The sequence below is a fragment of the Meleagris gallopavo genome, chromosome 1 (assembly GCF_905368555.1).
Source record: "Meleagris gallopavo chromosome 1, MGAL_WU_HG_1.1, whole genome shotgun sequence".
Classification (NCBI taxonomy): domain Eukaryota; kingdom Metazoa; phylum Chordata; class Aves; order Galliformes; family Phasianidae; genus Meleagris; species Meleagris gallopavo.
Genome location: NC_139404.1, coordinates 127,967,434 through 127,987,651, shown reverse-complemented (window position 1 = coordinate 127,987,651; position 20,218 = coordinate 127,967,434). Strand labels below are relative to the sequence as shown.

The 20,218-nt window shown below is 42.4% G+C and overlaps 1 protein-coding gene across 1 annotated transcript in view; it reads left to right on the top strand.

Moving 5' to 3' along the window:
• Nucleotides 1-17,174, top strand: part of JADE3 (jade family PHD finger 3) — a 59,978-nt gene extending 42,804 nt beyond the window's left edge. The window contains exons 6-11 of the mRNA XM_085213344.1: nt 1,487-1,698; nt 4,047-4,214; nt 8,988-9,104; nt 9,523-9,996; nt 11,965-12,082; nt 13,831-17,174. Coding sequence (XP_085069470.1) covers nt 1,487-1,698; nt 4,047-4,214; nt 8,988-9,104; nt 9,523-9,996; nt 11,965-12,082; nt 13,831-14,729 — 1,988 coding nt within the window. The 3' untranslated portion in view covers nt 14,730-17,174. The remainder of the gene's footprint in view (nt 1-1,486; nt 1,699-4,046; nt 4,215-8,987; nt 9,105-9,522; nt 9,997-11,964; nt 12,083-13,830) is intronic.
• Nucleotides 17,175-20,218: the final 3,044 nt, after the last annotated feature.

Genomic DNA, 20,218 nt, shown 5'->3' with positions numbered 1-20,218 from the left:
AGTGGAAACTGAGATCTCGGGGGGAGCAAGGAGAGAAAGTAGCCTTCTGGTCCTGGACTTAAGAAGAACAATCTTCTTATTATTTGGGGAACTGCTGGGTTGGATCTGCTGCTGCAAGGCAGCTCTGAAGGGTGAAATTGCTGGAGAGAGCTAGCAAAACTTTAAGGACAATCTCCTCCAAGCCCAAGAATGATCATCCAGGCATTCAGGAAAACAATGTGGTCAGGACACCAGATGTGTCAGGACACCAACGTGGTAAAGGAAGGAGCTCGTGACAGAGCTCCACTGCCAAATGACGTATATTAAAGGCAGATGTGAGGACAAGTTTCCTAGACATATTGGGTGCTGTTCTCAAAACCAAAGCTTTTCTGGGGCTGGAGTCTCCATCCACAGAGATTTTCAAGATCTGATTAAAGATGTTTCTGAGCTACCTAATCTGGATTCAGTGTTGATCTTGCTTTGAGCAGGGAGCTGGACTGAATCCCTCTGAGGTCCATGCCTGCCTGAATTATTCTGATTCTTTATATACGGGGAGTGAAAAAATATCCTGGCATTAGAGAAAACAGTTTAATAACAAGCACTTTGTATCAACAGTCATTTATATTTTCCATCTCATTGTTTATCAGTTGTAACAAGAAATCAATATTAGTACATGTATTCTTGTACATAATCCAGTAGTTACAGTGGTGTTAGCCTCTGGTATCAGTGCTGCATGGATGTCCCAACCTTTGCTAGTCTAAGTAAATTTTGTACAATAGCTGATGGCAGCATTTGTGACTGATGTTTTTGAGGGGATGTGACTTTGAGATTTCTTGTCGCTGTGAACATTGTAGAGTGAGCAAGCTGCAAGCTGAGGATCAATCTCAAAGCAAATCCTTTCAAGTAGATCTGCTTACACTACATTTGATTAGTGGTAAGTGTGTATAGCAGGCATAGTGTTCAAGTAAATGGGTGCCATGGATTGCTAACAGTGCATTTTGTTACTGTTTTATAAAAAAAAATGGATAAGAGCTCCTTTCATATCCATTGTGCTGGCTACTCAAGGAGTAATGGCAACTTTTGTATCTTCATAACATTTAAAGTGTACTTGGTAAGTTTTATTTGCTAAGGGATTTGTCTTCAGAATAAAGAACATTGTGTATGATGTGGAAAGTCATCAGTGTTTCCTAGAATGATGGAGTTGGAGGCAGACTTGCATGAGAGAAGCAAGAAGTTATAGAAGCTGCTGTCTTTTATGCTGTAGTGCTTTTTTCAACGTGTAGTCTTATGTACAACTCAAACTTTTACTCCAGTAGTAGTTCTATTTGTATTTATGACGTAAAGGTAATGTTAGCAAGTGAGCTGGAAACAAGATTCATTTATTTTTAATGTAAGTAATGCTTGTACTGCAGTAATTGCTAGAAGTTGTCCTGTTTTTCTGCCTCTCAGACTTGGTCAGAGGCATCTGAGTGTTTTCTGTTTCCCTTTTCCCTATTCTGCATTGTAGGATGCGGGCCCCTGGATGAAAACACAATGGAAAAAACTATTGAAGTGCTGGAGCGACACTGTCATGAGAATATGAATCACGCTATTGAGACTGAAGAAGGTCTGGGTATAGAGTATGATGAAGATGTCATCTGTGATGTGTGCCGGTCTCCTGACAGTGAAGATGGGAACGATATGGTGTTTTGTGACAAGTGTAACATCTGCGTCCATCAGGTCAGTGCCTGCAGAAGTATTGACGCTGTCCTGTCATCTTTGTTTACCTTGGCAAGCGTGGAATTTGAATCAGTATTAAATGTTAATTTGGAGACCTTTGTGATTCTCTGGATACGAAGGGTGATGTAGAATACCAAGTTCAAGTTTTGTACTTTTGAGAATTACAGCAGATAAATGGCCGAGCATAGTCTGTGTAGTCTAGCTGTAACGTGAAAGCGTTGTCTGGATTTGCAAATACTTGCTCTACAATCATAAACAGTTCCCCTCCACATCCTTAGCAAACCTGCATTTGTAAATAAACAGGCCAGAGAATGCTGGCAGCCTATATGTTAAAAGATTTGTTTTGCAGCTGGGGCATTTCCCTCCTCAGTTGACTGGCTCCAAATTTAACCACTTGAAACCATGTGTATAGATGCTTTAACAGACTGATTTTTTTTAGAGGGCACAAGCACCTGCAAGAGCTGTGCTCTTGGTCTGAATGCTGCTCGTGTTTGTGGTGTTTCAGATGTAGGCAGGACTTTGCACCAACTCAGCCTCATCAGGCAGAGATATCCTCATAACTTAAGTGGATTTGAGCCCTGTGGTTTCTAGTGCATCCTGTTTGAGAAGGAATTCTGCAGCTGGGCTGTTGTCTCCAGAGGCAGCCCCTGCTTGTGCCCCTTGAAAATATGGAGGAATTTGCAGCACAAGGCTCAGGGTTGCCTACAGAGCTGGAGCTGATGGTCTGCTGCCTTCTAACTCTGCCTCTTTCCCAGCCACAAGATCTGGACCTGCTCAGCAGAAGCTAGGCTGGAGCTAATCCTAACAAAGCATAACAGCAAACAAGCAACCAAAATATTTATCAGTTCAGGTTTTGTTCTGGATGGGCTCTAGTTCACCAAGCAGCCTTGGGTCTGTTTGTCAGCACACCGCTTGGAGATGCAGAGGAGTGTGAGAGGTTTCCTCCCTCACAGTGCTCTCTCATGCTGGCTCAGATTGCTAAGATACTGGTTTGCTAGTCTAGACCACCTCCACTTATTAGCTGAATTGAATTAGGAAGTGGTATATGTCCATTTCCAGCCTCCTAAAAGTGATCTTTTGGTGTAGTGCCACTGGAACTCGATGATCTCTAGAAGTCCCTTCCAAACCTTGCAATTCCGTGATTCTTCATTGGTAATATAAAGTATTGGTGAGAATGTACCATTTAACAGGAAATAAAAATCTTTTGTAAAATTTAGATTACAGCTCCCCCTGTTGGGCCTTTGCAACAGTCAAACATGAAAGTAACATTTAGGTTAGTCTGACTTGATGCTTTCATAATGCAGGATTTCATTCAGGGAACTCACTCTCTCCCAGCATAGCATGATTGTGCAATATTGGACATCTCTTCACATTAAGTACCAAGATCCTATAACCAGAAGGCTGGGAAAGCAAGCATGGAGAATTTGTACTAGATTTGAATCTAAGAGACTGGGTTATAGCTAATAATCTTCTTCTGTCAAGGCTTTCAATGTCACTGTTCCCTGGTATGTGTTGGGAATGGTGTTATTTCCTTTAAAATCTGCTTTATTGATAAAGCTCTTATTGGGGGCAGCTGAGTGGATTGAAATCAATGGTTTCAAATGTGGCCAGCTTGAATACGTGTGTCTGTGCAGCAGGATGTGTCTAGTGCAGGTATAGTTGGCTATTAAGAACTGCTAGGAACCTGAACTAGAAAGCAAATGTAAGTTTCTTTTTTACTTTTTTATCCTCAAACTTAGCAAAAGTTAATAAATCTGTCAGTTTCTAAGAGGCCTCAGGGAAACAGGCATAAAAAGCAGAACCTCACTATTTCAGTATATACTGTTGTAATTTTTGAGGCAATATTATATATAAATATTTGAAGTCACAAACGGTTCTGAGAACTGTAACCACAAAAGTAATCTAATGTCACAGTTCTTATCACTTCTTCAACCAGTTCTTATCACTTCACATCTGAATAGAATAATGTTAGAGCATAAAGTTGTTAATAGTGGAAGACTGTGAGCTTAAAGAGATGCCTGTTTTTTGCTTCAGAAACATAAAAAAAACACTGAATGCAAAGGTGAAGGCTGTAACACCAGTGTTGTTCAGTTACAATGGCTGTTTCATACAAGAACAAATAACACCAAGACATGTTTTAAAAATAAACTGGCATGAAAAGGCTTTGTTTTAAGAGGTTGTCAATCTCTTTGATCACCTGACTCCTTTTAAGGTAAAGAAATTAAAGAAAGATTAAGTAAAGGGCAAACTGTACTTTTAGGATTTGAAAGCTTCATGCCATATGAGAATTAATCTTTGGATATAAAATGCTATCAGTGCAATGATCTCAATCCTTGTTCTCTTCCAAGGCATGCTATGGAATCTTGAAAGTCCCCGAAGGGAGCTGGCTGTGCCGCACCTGTGTTCTGGGAATACATCCTCAGTGCCTCCTGTGTCCAAAACGAGGAGGTGCAATGAAAGCCACCAGAACAGGGACCAAGTGGGCACATGTGAGCTGTGCTCTCTGGATTCCAGAGGTAAAGCTGAATTTCTGCCTCATTCTTTTGTATTCTAATCTCCTGCTCTGCCTTCTCTGTGTTCCTTCCTCTACCTTTTCACATTCTCATGATTTAAGGTATCTGTACGGGCATTATTCTGGTGAGTCTGTAGAATCTGTTGAAGATTGGGAGAGAGTCCAGCTCATGTTCATTAATTAATTAATCTCTTTGTCCTTCCCCATTTACTGAGCAGTCTCTTCATGGTGTCATCATGAGATTTGAGTGACTTGCTGGAAAGGTTTAGTGATGTAAGCCAGTACTCACTGCACAAATGCAGCATCCTTGTCTCCCTTAGTTCTTGATCAGTTTGTGTGTTCTCAGTTAGGTGTATAATTTTCACTGAATACTTTTTATTTTTTTTATTTTTATTTTTTTATTTTTTAGACAAAAACCCAGGCATATTGGATGATATATATCACGTATAATCATTGGATGATATCTATGCACATAGCAGGGGGGTTGAAACTAGATGATCATTGTGGCCATTCTATGATTCTATGATATATTGGATGGATTCTAAGGTGGGGAGATGTTTGTAGACAAGTTCTTTGAACTAAAATCAGACGTTTTTCTGAATGGTGGAGAGATGAGGCTTTTTTCTTCTATGTTATATTTTATAAGAAAGGACTGTTCAGATTGATGCTTGTGTTCGTATATAGAGCTTAATAATGAAACTTCATATTTCCTCTATTTAGAATCAGATTTAGCATCATTTATAATTCTGTAAATTGAAATAGTCACTCAAGTATAGAGGACGTGTGTGTTTAATTTTGTACTCAGAATGATATTTGTGCTTTCTTTCTGGTAAGATCCGCAGATCCCTTAGAGTGGATGACATAGTGTGAGGTTGCAGCCACATCTGTTGGCACTATGACATTGAGGGGTGCCTTATTCCCAAACTTTCTGCTCTCAAGCAGCCAGGACTTGCGTTTGCAAAATTTCACAAAGAAGACGTCAAGATTCTGGATGTCTTTTTAATATGGCAGCCAGATGCGGTGTGCAACTCCTAGCTTTCTGCCAGGCATATATCTGATTATCAGTGGGCTTATCTTTGCTTTCCCTTCAGGCCAGCTTGTAGATCCGGTGTCTCATCCACCTTTAGGGAGAAAGGAGCAGAGGAAAAAACAAAACAAACAACAACAACAAAAAACAAACCCAAAAGATTAAAATAAATAAATAAAAGTCTCCTGCCTTCTCCTCCTGCACTTCTAAAGTGCCTTGGCTGGAAGCTGTCCTAGCTCTGAGCAGACTGGTTTTCCTAAGACGTTCTTTCTGCATGTGGTTGCCTTGATGTTCTCCCCAGCAGGAGATGAACTGGCAGGTTTGGAAAGCAGCTGACCATGGGACAGGGAGCACCTGCTGCCTTCTTAACCTGCCCACCTCCCTCCGGCTGAGGGAGAGCAGCCAGCAGAGTTGCCCAGGTGGGAGAACTTGAATCCAGCTGCTCCCACAGCCCAGTCGATGGCTCCAGGCCTCAGGCACCTCCTCCCCTCTGTGCCCATGCCAAGTGTGTCAGGCATAGCAAGGAGGTGGCACCTGCCAGGAGAGGTGGGAAATGCCTCTTGGATCTGTTCAGCCTCTTCTTCTGCACCTGGTGCTTTTAAAACAAAATGAACTACAATTCCATCACCAGAGAAGCCTGGCTTTTTTTGAGAATCTCTGCTAAAACAGTGGGTTCTTATCTGGAGAGACACCATGGCTTTATGTGCTCTGGGAGACTAGAAAGGGTCAGAGTTTTCAAGACCTTGAAATACTTTATGGAAGAATGCTTACTCCCTTGGAACACTCCACAAAGAAACAAATAATAAAGTCGCTGCCACTTCCCCACCACTCCCCTAACAAAATGGAGCAAGGCAGAGAGCAGAGGAAAATGGGCCATACTTTTGTGGTAAAAGATCCAAGATAGACTTGAGTGAGTTCATAAATGTAGGCTAGCATTGTTGTAGGCAGATGCACCAGGTATTTCCCATCACCAGTATATTCAGCACCCTCTTAGAATGCTTCGTTTTGTTTTGTTTCATCCCTGCCTTCCCCTCTTTGTGAGCTGATGGTGTGGGAAGGCTGTCTTGACCCTCACTGAGCTGTTTGGGACATTAGAAGGTTTTTACTTTACAAAGTGTACTCATTGTTGATTTTTACCCTTTTTATTCTTCTGCCAGCATTGTCTGTTAGTGTAAATGTGTCTCTTCTCCCATGATTTCTTAAAAGATATTCTTGGAAAAAAGGGAGAGACTTTGACATCAGAAAATTTACGTTGTTTTGAAATTCATTTCTCTGCCTTAGATGACCGAGGGCAGATACGTCTTCCCTCGGTCAGTGCATTGTTGGCTGAAGCAGATAGTAATTTCTCCTTGCTACAGCTGCAGAACTAACAAATGACCGCCTTCAGCCGCTGCTGTGAGTGGCTGTGCTCCAGCTTCTGGGGTGCCTCCCCAGCCACTGGTGCGGATCGCTGCCTGCTAACACACAGCTGCTGGTGGCAGGCCATCAGCGGAGCAGCAGATAGCAGGGTGACAACAGAGATGTCAGCTCTGTGTGTAAATTGGAAAGAGCAGGCTTCAACAGCCCACTGTTCTCACTCTGTCCCACTGTTACTTCTTCAGAGTATGGCAGACAAAATGTAACTGGACACAACATAGAGAAATAAAAGAGAAGCTATGTGTTAAGGCAGGCGGTCATTTCTATCTCAGGATGGGAGGTTTTGGGAAGTGAAAAGGTTGGCTTCTGTGCTCTCTGGATCCCTCATGAACAGTGAAATTCAAACAGGCTTTGCTTTGAATCCTCTCTTTGAACATTAGAAACATGCAGGCAGCATGAGGCCAGGATAAATAAACTGCACCTGACTCTAAGCACCTCTTTGTGTTTTTACAAAGTGGAGTAATATAAACAGGTAGCATTACAAGCTGAATGGGCAATATTTCTAACATAAATATTTCTGGAGAAGGAGCAGGGAGAGGATGAAAAGGGGCAAAGAGTGACAAGAAGATATGTGTGAGTTCCATCTCCTGCTGGTATGCACAGTGAAAAGCTGGTGCAACTGCCTACAGAAAAAAATCACTGACATGTCAGGTTACTTTTTGAAAGGAATATAGGCAACATGGCAAATTGATGCAACTCCGTAATTCCCGATGGAAATCTTACCTACTGTTCTAGTAACTGAAACAAGATTTGTGGTCAGTGTTTGTACAATGTTATTTTAGAAATACCTGTACAACTTGTAACCAGCTCTGTTCTTAGCAGGGTCAAGTTGGATTGGTCAATTTGGAAGCAGAAAAGCTACCTTTGCCATTTAAGAGTGCTGAACCTGAATTTGTGGAACCATTCAAGAGTTTCAAGGACAGCTTTGTCTCTTTCCCGCTGATTTATAGGAAGTCCTCAACAAATGAAATTATTCTTCACCTCTACCTGATGAGGACACTACATACTGCCTCCCCATTTTTTAGGTGCAAAGTCCTGTTGTTTTTCCCCAAGAATTTTTCTGACTCTGGTTTTGGCCAAAGAGAAGGCTGAGTACAGCTGCTACGGGCCTCCTGGATGCTATAGATCAGGGACAGGTGCACACACTTGTCACTGGGCTAAATAGGAATGCCATACAACACTGGCTGACCTCGGCATATTCCACAAAATATGGCTTGGTTTAAGTTATATAACAAATCTTATTGGAGTCACTTTCAGTCATTGGTTTACAAACTACTAATCAACCTCTTAAAATGCAAAAATAATGAATGGAGTAATCTCTTGCAAAGCTTTCTTTCTCACCTACTTGTCTGTTGCTCAAAACAGTGAAAAAGATAGGAAAGAGAGAGTATCAAAAATACTCAGTTTGAGAATAGCAGCTTGGACTTTCAGACTTGATAAAGGTAGCATTGTTATCTTTGAATATGCCTGCCTCACAGAAGAGGTCTGATGAAACAAGTTTTTCTTCATCAGGGATTAAGCAGGTTTTAAAATTAATATGTGCATCAGACGATAGCTGAAGTACCTTTGCAAAGAGGCCCCTATCCCATGACTGGCAAAACAGGTGAATTGTCCTGGGAAGCATGGAGATCTTTCTAGCTAGACTAAGCACTGTATTTCTGTTTTAGGCAGGTAGCCCTCCATAGCATACAACCACTATATTCAAAAGATCTTTGATCTTTATGCAAGCATCCAAAATCCAAGCTTCTGGAAACTGGCATTCTTGGGGCAGAGCAATTATCTCACCAAAGTCTTCTGCCACTTGGTTACTGACCATGGTGCCATTTGGTTACTGACCCACTTCTGCATGTTGATCACTCAGAGCTGACTAATTTTGTTCTGCCCTTGGATAAATCCTATTGCTCGGGAGCATCTTGGGAATGACTAAGGAGATAATTTTCATCTGTTTTGGTGTCCAAGTAATAGAGGACAGTCTTACTTTCCCAACATGGACAACAGCTGATACATTTCTATCACAGTGGATAGGTAGACAGAATTGAAAGGGAATAAACTTTGCTATCACTTGCTGCAGTCTCTTAAATGGTTCATAACAAGGCATGCTGTAGCTGCCTAAAATGTTCTGAAAAATGATGATTTCTAGCTACCAGGTTAAACTAATTGCATTCCACGATATTGTTTTGTTCATGTGGAATCTCCTCAAGTCACTTGTTATGAGGTATGAGTACACAGAGATCTCTGAATGAGATACATGGTAGTCATACTTGCAGTTGTACTTCTGGTATTAGTAGAGAGCTTGTTTTTATTGCCTTGATAACTGCTTTTTTTTATTTTCAGGTTAGTATTGCTTGCCCAGAAAGAATGGAGCCGATCACAAAGGTCTCTCACATTCCACCAAGTCGATGGGCTTTAGTGTGTAGTTTATGCAAACTGAAAACCGGTGCTTGCATTCAGGTATGTACTTGTCTTCCTGCGACTCTTGAGATGGGGATGTTTAAGGTTTTTGAACTTTGTTCAGTGAAAACAACTGTTGGATAGCTCCCTATCCATATCATTGTGGCTGCTAACAAATTGGTTCCCTAAGCAGTCCAGCATAGAGAGTGAGAAGTTTCTATCAATTGCCTTCCTTTGAATGAGGCTGAGATGCATTAAGTATGCTGTTAGTATGTGGATCAGAAATTGATCTTTTCACTGAATGCTGTTCACAGATGAAAAAATAACAAATCACGTGATTCTGACTTAGAAATATCAGCTGACTTCTTCAGGGTACTTAAATTTGGTTTTGTAGGGACGAAGTTTCACGTAATTATGGTTTTTTCCTAGTTTGCTACTACTCTTAGTGACTTTCTTGTTTTATGTCTTTCATTTGCAGTGTTCAGTGAAAAGCTGCATCACTGCCTTTCATGTCACCTGTGCCTTTGAGCATAGCTTAGAGATGAAGACTATCCTGGATGATGGGGATGAGGTCAAATTCAAGTCATACTGTCTAAAGCACAGCAAGAACAAACAGAATTCGCTGCCTGATGTTGATGAACATCCCAAGAGCATAACAGATCAGAAGCAAACAGAGAGTGAGAAAACCAGTTTGCGAGCCCAGAAACTCCGGGAACTGGAAGAAGAGTTTTACTCACTGGTTAAAGTGGAGGATGTTGCAGCAGAACTGGGCCTCCCTAAACTTGCTGTAGACTTCATCTACAATTACTGGAAACTAAAGCGGAAAAGTAACTTTAACAAACCTTTGTTTCCTCCCAAGGAGGATGAAGAAAATGGCTTGGTGCAGCCAAAAGAAGATAGCATTCATACTCGTATGAGGATGTTCATGCATTTGAGGCAAGACCTAGAGAGGGTAAGAGTTTAACTGGTAAAAACAATGTGCAAGTGAGCAGCAGCTTTGTCCAAACAGAAGTGGGGATGAGAGAAGCACAGGGAGATGATTTATGAAATAATAATAATAAAAACGTAAGGGCTTGAACCCCATTCTGGTGGTATGCTGCATGTTGCAGAGACTTTCAAGAGCTGTCCCTTTTCAGTTCAGTGAGAGATCCACTGTGAACACCACGCTTCCTGCCTTGCTTAGAGGTTTCTCCTTTATATAATGTAACACGTCTGTTCCCATGCACAGTAGACACACTTGAACATTGACTCTTTGATTTCAATATAAATTGAATTTGCCTAGGTAAAGCACCGAGTATTCTTTGGTGAGTGTTATTTTAACATTTTTAGGATTCTACAAAAACTTGAAACAGACCTTCTGTCTGTTGCCCTTCAGGGCAATTAGATGAAGTCCTGGGTTAACTACTGTAGAGACTGTTTGGTTCCACACAAGAAGAAGGATGCTGGCTTATGCTCAGACAGCTTCCTGTGGCACCTGATTCAGGCCCCTTACTCACCTCTCTTCTTTGACAGCGTGCTGTTGTCAGCTAGCCCTAGGTAAGGGAAGGCTGAATCACATCTCATGCTCTTAAATTGGACACTTTCCCTGCACGTAGCTGCCCAGGACGCTACAGTTAGTTAGCTGTTGGAAAACAACCCACCATCCTAGCACTGCCTGTGGCTTTGCTGAGTAGAGTAAAAAGGAAGTGATCTTTTTACCAGTATTCAGCTTGGCTCTTTACCAGATTATCAGCTAGCCAGCATTCGGAAAAGATGGAGTCCTTGAGTAAAATCCAGAGCAGGAATTTGTTCCCTACCTAAATATGTTATGTATGTATATATTCTATACATACATAACATGCTTTGAATGGAAGGGTTTTTTTTTGTTTGCTTTCTCAATAAAGCATTTCAAGCTTTTCCTTTTTGTTCGAAGAATGGTTGGTTTATATCTGACTGTGTTGAAATGGATGTGTTTACTTTGAGTGGAGAGGCTTGGTAGTTTGAAATCTATCTCAAAGTTTCTGAATTCCCACATCATAAGATTTCCAACTCAGATATGTCTTTAGGTGAAAATTAATTTGAGAATCTTGGAATTTACTTTCTGGGGAGAGAGGCTTCAGTTTCTGAACAGCTCAAGTTAAGTGTTGGGGGGAAGTACACGTGGCAAGTATCTTTCAGCCAGCCCCTGTGCTGCTTCTGTGTTCTGCAGGCTCTTTCAGGTCTGTAACACAACTTTCTTCATCTCTTCCTGTTTTCGTTACGCTAGGTGGAAATATTGCTATTAACTCCAACAGTGAAAGCAGAAATATGTGCAGAACTGCAATGGAGTCTGAAAATAAACTGCTGAATGAATCAACAAAAATGTGTAAAATGCACAAGAAGCTGCAGTGTTCTTTTAGGGGTGATTTACACGTTAATTCCAGTCCAAATGTGCCAGCTCTATTGAGTAGCTTTGTTTAAAGAAAAAAAATATATATATTACTTTTTAATGTAATCGTAGGAGAAATGAACAAATTTAGCTGTTAAAAATCATTCTGTGAAACATTTTGCAAGGAAATTCTGGGAGAACTGAGTATTGACTGCAGTAAGATCCCCAGCATAATGTGTGGTGGAAGTAGACTTCAAACAAGCAAGCTGTACAGATCATGTGCTTTTCCTTTGGAATTTTGTGTTCCCTTTCTGTTCTTTATGAAGAATGTATGAAAATACATTCTGCTGCCTCATGAAACATATTCAAGGCATTCAGTAAACTGGCAATTAAAAAAAAAAAAGCAGGATTTGTTTTATATTCATAGTTACATATGTTCAGTAACATTCATGAGGTGTTTGCCAAGGGATTTTGCTCACAATGTTTCTGTAATTCTGTTGTTGATCCAATACTTTTCCTAAGTCAGGATTATTTTTTTTTTAATTTTATACTGAGTCTGTTATTTCTCTGCAGGTAAGAAATCTCTGCTACATGGTAAGCAGGAGAGAGAAACTGAAGCTGTCTCACAGTAAAGTACATGAACAGGTCTTCAATTTGCAAGTTCAGCTCATTAATCAGGAAATTGCTGCAGGTAATCATATGAATATAAAATATTTATAAGTTGCAACAAACTGGAAAAAAAGTTTCCATTAGATTTCTGCTTAGTGTTTTAATGTTTGACAGCTGCCTTTAAAACCTTTCTTTGGATATGCCATTAATTAATTTAGCAACATCCACAAAGACTGATCTTTTAAAATCTTGAGTTGGATCTTTTCTTATTCCATAGATGCTCCTGCCACATGCCAGTTAGTTTCCAATTACTGTGGCACCCAGGAAGCAGAAAGAAACTGATGGAGATCTCTAGATTTTTGCTTCATTGGGCCGCTGTTTCATGCTACTGTTTCCCCACAGCAAGCTCTGCTCTCCAGCTGAGAAGTTTTTTGCTTGCTGTAGTTAATTTCTTCAGGCAGAAGGGAAAAGTGACTGATAGGAATTGCTGTTCTCACACTGCCTTGAGTACTTGATGAGTGTCATGGAGGGGCATTTCTTAGCTTGTGGTCTGCAGTTACTAAACTTCCTTCAAAAAGAGTTTAAGCACTCTTGTTTCTAACAATGAATAGTAACTGCTTTGTACCAAAACAAACCCCACCCTTAATTTTTATTAAATCTGTGTCCTGAACTGAGGAAGACAACTTTGGGTGGTCCTGTACAGAGCCAGGAGCTGGACCCAGTGATCCTTATGGGTCCCTTCCAATTTGTGATATTTTATGATTTGGAAAGAGAAAGAGTATATATTACGGTGCAATTTTTTTTTTTTTTTAATAGGAAGATAATTGCTTCTGCAGCATGAAATAGAAATCTTCATGTTAGTTCAAGATACTTATTGTGTTTTCCATAACCAACTTAGAGCGAAAGCTTTGTGTTTTTTCACTACTCTTGAACCATGGATCGTGGATAAGTTTTGTTAGTACTGACAGGTTTTTGTTTGTTTTTTTAACTGTTTTAGATGAGACTAGGACACACCCTCACTCAGAGGGTGGTGACACACTGGAACAGGTTGCCCAAGGAGGTTGTGGATGCCCCATCCCTGGAGGCATTCAAGGCCAGGCTGGATGTGGCTCTGGGCAGCCTGGTCTGCTGGTTGGCGACACTGCACATAGCAGGGGGTTGAAACTGGATGATCACTGTGGTCCTTTTCAACCCAGGCCATTCTGTGACTCTACAATACTTGGTGGAAGCAGCAGTACTCTTACGCACTTTGGTTTTGTGTAATGAGATTTTATTAGAAATGTCTACTAAGACAAAGCCAAGTGCTTTTTAAAGCTTGTTAGAATGTTTTGATAGCTATTTTGCAGTGGTGATGCAAGCGTATTATATCACAGTGACTAATATATTGGAGTGAAAAGAGCTTTAAAACAGAGAATTTTATAAAACAAAGCAGAGAACTGAACTAAGTCCAAAGTGCAACTCAGTTTGAAGCATTGTCTTTTCTCTATCCAAAGCTGGATATGAGCTTTTTATAATTCTGTTGGAACTACTTCAGTCGTGTCTCAAAACTGCTTCAATTCACTGGCTTAAAGCCCCATGAAAGAGCACGTTATTGTTTTTAATCGAAATTATAAAATGCGTACCTAAATGCTGAGCTGGTAAGTGATATGGAGCTGTTTTCAATTGCCTGACTTCTCTTTAATGTCCTAACATAATTTCACAGTATTTGTTTGCAAATGCTTCTTGTTGAATGACCTTCTCATAGTCTGTAAAATCCTACAGATAAAGAAGCAATTACCTCTTTTTTGAAAGTCTTCTCATCTTCTGCTTCCTCGTCTTTTTCTCACGCAGGCCATACCCTGACAAGTGCACTAGAGAACACACTGTTCTACCCACCTCCCAGGATCACCCTGAAGTTAAAAATGCCCAAATCAGCACTAGGAGATTGCAAAAATAACTCACTGAAGCCAGGCAACAGACCGCTCTCTCCTGACAACAACAGCACTGTTTACAGCAAGAGGAGTGTGCCGATGTCAAAGGAAGCATTTGAAATCAAAGCCAAATCTTACCCGAGGTATCAGCACGACACCAGAAGTAATGGGTTGCTTGTGACGGGAGGGATAGGCAAGCCTCGTGGCGAGGCGAAGGACTCTGGTCTTGTGCAGATGCCAGAGTTCCATCGGGGCCAGCCATCAGGGAAGCCCCTGGCACTGCAGGCTGCTCTGCACGGACAGTCCTCCATCGGGAATGGGCGGCTGCAGCAGGATGGCTCGCGGCTGGTGGCCAAATCCAATGGGCTGATGGGCAGGACTGGCGACGTGAGCCAGAGGGACAGCTCCAGCCAGACGCCCTTTGAACAGGAGTCTGTGCTGACGGCTCATTTGGCCAGCCAGAGTGGTTTTAGAAAATCCACCATCGAACACTTTAGCCGGTCCTTTAAAGAGGCCACTAACAGTCTGGTGAGGACAACGGAAGATTTGCGGTGCTGTGAGAAGCCAACGAGAAGGCTCACAGCAAAAGAACGCTTGTGGAGCAAGCAGACGCTCGAAGGGGCTCCGTACCAGGACAATGATGGGTACTGTCCCGACTTGGAGCTGAGTGACTCTGAAGCGGAAAGCGATGAAAATAAAGAGCAAATGAGGCTAAGACGGAGTAGCTCAGAGAGAGAAAGCCCAAGTAAGGACTTTGGAAGAGAGTGTCACAATAGAAACAAAAAGAATATGATTTCTCACAGTTCGGTACAAAGGTGATTAGAAGCCCCCAAGGGGTAACTCAGCCTTTGTGTATTCTGGTGTACCAGTGCAAAGCTCAGCATCCACAGGTTCCAGAAAACAGCACAGGAGCTACGTTAGGAAGAACTGCAGCGGGAGATGGGAAGGGGAGTGAAATCAGAGTAGTTCTGTTCAACTGTGAATTGGCTTGCGGCCTTTGCAAGGTTAACCGAGCTATTGCAAAGTCACGAAGAAATTGATGGGTTCTGTTAGAGTTGAACATCTGGGAAAGCATGAAGTGGTTGATCCTTACGTAAATTCAGGAAACTGCTTCCTCCTTGCCAGCACGTGTGCGAGGCCAGATGTCCACCTCATGTCAGTCTCGTGGTGGACAGGCATTAGAGAAGTCCTTGCATTGCTCTGGCGTGTTGCAAGGAACCGCGAATGGAGACACTGAAACCGCATTCTTATGGCACCTGCAGCGCGGCTCTGATCCAGCAAGGCACTTTAGGTACGTGTTAGAGTTACTCCTGTGCTGAGTCCCGCTGATTTCTCCCAGAACTCAAGGCTCAGCTCCCCAGGCACGTACCGGCACGCTCTGCTGGATCAGGCCCAAGCGACTACTAAGCGACGGTCCCCTGCCGTCCTGCGGGAGGGGGGCTCCAGCCGCAGGGGTGTCTGCAGGCTCCTTGTGGAAGTTGGAGCAGGTGTCGCTGGAGCTGCCAAACTTGCTGACCTCTCTTGTGCCCTTGCTCCCCGCTCCTGCTGAGGGTTGTGTTTCTCTTCACAATAATTTGCTTATTTTGTAAATATACAACTTGTAGTACTTCAGTTTTTTTTTAATCTCTGTACATAGTTGCTTGTTGTGGGATGCACTTGTAAATATTTTACCCAGCTAACAAGTACAGATGGCTAATTTTGTGGATAGTGTTTACAAGAGTAGATGTACTACTTCAAAGAAAAATGCTATTTGACACTTACATTTAGGCAATCACCAGTGATGCCAGGTTCCTCTTGAAATTGAGATTTCACGTACAGAGGTATTTGTACCTGGTGTTTTTAAAATAAGCTGAATTAGAAATAATTTTGTCCGAATTTTTTACGTAGGCAAAAAAATTTCAACCCTAGCTGCCTAAATGTGGGCTTAAGAGCCCTGCTTCTGGCATCTAGGACTGTAAAATTTTAGCCAGTCATCATCTGGAGTATGTTTTTTATTGCTGAAAACTTACTGCTTCCATTAAGCTGCTTTTCAACCTCTGGATCAGTTGCTGTTTCCCAAACTAAAGCTTTTTGCATGTGCTTTAAAGCCAGTTGTTAACTGGTGTTTAAATTTCAACCAGTGTGGAGAAAGTGAGAAACAAGGGGAAACCCCTTCTAGCTTGTTTATGTGATCTGGGATTTTTTTGTTTGAATAGAGACAAATCTCTTCTTTTCCAGGCAAAACTACTGTGCTGTTCTCAGCCGTGCTGCACGTTCCAGCCATCTGCAGCACCCTCTGTCCCTAGAGGGCTCATTTTGTCTAGGAAGGTTCACGCCTCCCCATAAAGATGACTATGCAGAACCCAAACAACAGCTTGCTTTCCTTCATCATCTTAATTTATTGTTTAGGAAATTACAGCAACGTTTTTAGATTTGGTTTAACCTTTGAAATCTCTCTACTTGCAATAGGACTAGCAGGTCAGGGCTGGAGGACTTTTCTGTAGTGAAATAATAATAAAAAAAAATACAACCCAGTATAGTTGGCAATTCTAATCTATTTGCTTCACGCATCTTATTTTTTTCTTTTTTCCCTCCCACTTCTTGATTTTATGTATATTTGTGTAATTTGTCTTTCTAGAGCTGTATCTTCAAAATTATTTCTTTTGGTGTAAATATACAGTAGCATTTTAGGTTTCTACATATTTTATTTTAAAGGGAAATGCTTTGTGTTCTAAGCCATGGGCCGTTCAGAATAAGGAAACAGATGTTTGTTCATTTGTGTTCCAGTTCTGATTCTCTAAGTTCTCCTTCGATATTTATTAGCAATCCTCTTCCTGGTCACGAAATTCCACGGAGCTTGCACTGGGAGGTGAGCAAAGTGTTCATGTCATTTTGTGGCCAGCAGCGTGTGGAGGAGGCGAGGAAAATGGTGCTTCAGCAAAACTCAATGTTTCTGCTCTTCTGGGGTTATTCATTCCTGGGCAATGGTTTTGCTAATTTTTACGTGATTTTAATAGATATATGAAGGAGCCCTTGGTTGTGTAGTTCTCAAGTATTGTTCCCAAAGTGCATTTGCTAGTTTTTATTGTGTGTTCGGTGGCTAACTGTTTGAAGTATTACCTCTTAACCTTATTTGTCAATTTTTTTTTTTTTGTGTTTTTGCATTTTGTTTTATATATATAAATATATATATATATATTCAATTTTCCAAGATGGACTCGGTCTTTTTCAGATGTCCCCTTTTTACAAGTACTTTTTCATTAAATTATGAAACTGCTAACAGTATTTTCATTTGTTGTGATTTATTTAGGGCTTCACTCTCCGTGCCCATAAGTTCTTAAACTCATTGGTCCAACAGCAGCACCGCATCCATCAGGAGTAAATCATTTCCACTTGAGCTTGTAACACTTTAACAAGCCAAAACGTGAAGGGAAACCTTTTCCCTTCAGCCTGCCCCCCAAAAAAGTCACTGAGCGCTGATGTGCTGTGTTTAGCAAATAGTCCATGCATGGCTTTGGTTTCTGCCTAGCCCAGCAAATGCGACAGACCATTTGCTGCACTGGTCTCACTTTTTTGTCTGTCTGCTCGTGTTTTAGTATGTCTTCTTCTCTTGGTTGTACAAATTAAGTTATAGAGGGATCTGAGGCCTGGCTGCCTGCCTTATCCCGCTTCCTGTACACTCTCACACGTGCACAAATAACTGGCTGGTGCTGTACAAGGAACAGATTGGCACGAGCCCATTCTCAGGCTGCTGCTGTGTGTGGGTTTTGCTTGATGTTCTGCTGTAGTTCCCCCTCCTCACACAGGCCGATGCTGTGCTGTACCATGCTGCTTGACCAAAGCTGCCTCTGCCCCAGGGTGAGGCAGAAGGCAGGAATGGAGGCAGCAAAAGCAAGGATGGAGAGTGAACAGCTGTGCAACCCTGACAGCATCCTTCCTGCCCTGGAGGGACGGGGACTTGCTGTGTGTGTGCCTGAGGCCATGGTGAAGTGAGACAGGAGCAGAGCAGTGAACGTATGTGTGTGTGGTTAGATGTACTAACGAGTGGAGCTGGAGTGGGACAGCTGGAACGGAGCAGTGAGTCCCACGGCTGGGAAGAAAACCAAATGGAAGAAGGAAAAGGGGAGCGAAGGTGCATACAGACGAGAGGAAAAGAAGAGAAGTAGGAAGAAGCCATGAGTGATAGAATGTCAGCTGGTTTTTAGGACAAAGATTTCTTCCCTGAAGGTGTGCTTGCTGGTTCCAGCAAGGGGCTGCCCTTCAGTGGCTTTCTGACTGGTGGCCTCTCATCTCTTTGAAAGTACAGCCCGGTTGTGCCTGGGATGTGAGAAAGACAGACAAAGAAGGATATGGGTATTGCCATTTGTTTCGTTTGGTAACAGCTGCTGCTGCTTTGCAGTCATTAGAAATAAGAATTCCGACAATCATGGCAGTCGGAATTACTTGTTGATGGTAACTTGGGCCAAACTCTCCCAAACACAAGCAGGGCCTTCAAGGTGATTCCCAGCACCACTGTCTCTGGATTTATGTCTTTGCCTAAAGAGAAAACTTCAACTGTAACTGGTGCTTTGGCTCTGCCATTACTTGCATCCTTTGTATAACATTCCCTTTGCATCATGAGTCTCAAACCATACAAGGAGAAATGACAAATGCTTGACTATTAAAAACAACCTTTAAAGTTCATGCTTGGTTTTGATGTCGTATCTCACTGCTACCACGGGTGATGCCCAGGCATGCAGGCTGTGTGGCAGAGATGGCAGAGCAAGAAGTGTACGCAGTGACTGAATTACTAAATGTGCCTATGTGAACTGAGATAACATGACAAGCCAGTCATCACAATCGGTGTGAACTCAGATGATCCTAGTACTTATGATGGGTTTAGCACTGCAGGGAATTGACATGTCTATTGGGAAAACACTCATTTGATGTGAATTAATGAGTAAGAGGAAGCTCCTTGCACAATCTGGGAGCTGGCATGCAAGGGAAAAGTACTGGCAAAGGGCAGAGACGAGGAACAGTGGAGTGGCTTAGTACTGCTGCTTTAGGGATATGTGAAGGCTTGCAGGGTCCTGGGTTCTGGTTCTGTTCTTAATCTTCCTTTATGCCAGCATCATGGCACAGCAGACCTTGGCACCTTCTGGGGTGCAATTCTGCAGCATTGCCCACTAGTCTGGGCCATCCCCAACAGGCTGGACAGGGCTCTGAGCACTCTGATGTAGCTGTACGTGTCCCTGTTCACTACAGGGGAGTTCAACTTGATGACCTTCAAAGGTCCCTTCCAATTCCAATGATTTCTGTGGTTCTATCCTGGGATACCTGCACCAGAACTCCACTCCACTCTTGCAAGTGGACTCTTCTTCAGTGATGGGACAGAACTAGATTGCTGGGACAGCAAGCACAGTTTCTTGAAGCAAAATTTATTTTTTTCCTCTAAAAATTACATAGCAGTTGGGGAGTTGTTTTCAAATAGCAGATGTGCATGCATGTGTTTCTAAAGATAATTCCTTCACATGTAGCTTGGGTAAATTTATATTGCTGTGTAAGGAGAAGCAGCCTCAGGTATTTGCCCATTAGTTTCTCTGCCTCTATGAGTAAAGCTTCCAGATAATCTCTTTCTCCAGCAGGCCTCTCATGGCTGGGGCTGTGTCCTAGATCCATCTTGCCCTGCCTTTCTGCCTTTTGTTTGGGGCTCTTGTTCTCCCAGAGCCCTGAAGCTGGTATCTGTTTTGGCTGGGCAGCCTTATCTGAGGCATTGTTCTAAATCTGCTAGGCTTGCTAATGACACCTTTATGGCTTCTTTTTACCCTGCCATCCTCAAGACATTTTTTCCAGTCTCTTGTTTTCCCCCAGGTGCTGCCCCACCTGCCCTCATCCTGGAGATGAGCACCGGGCACTGGGACAGGCATTCCTTTACAGGGTGCCCTATTGGCTACAGAGGCGTTCTTCCAGCCAGACTGGTGGGCCCGTGACCTCAGGAGGAATTCCAAACCTAATGCAACAGCAATGCATAAAAGATGTCTTCAGGAAACTTTCTGGTCATCCAAAAGCCTTTGAGCTTGTGATCAACATCAAGACGCCGCTCCTCATATTTGCCAAGGCCTCGGTAACCACAGGGAGCCTGCTGGGGATGGCACTAAGGAAAAGAGAATGTGTTGTGTGCTATTTGAGAAAATGGCGTTGGCTCCAGAAATGCAAGGATGAGATAGCTGAGGGGAGAAATCATTCCCATGGGCACCCACTGCCACCTGATCAGCTGGGTCTGGGCGCATTCCTCCATGGCTCCACCTCTCTTATCGGCTGGGGTGGTGCTGCCCGGCATCACTAACAAG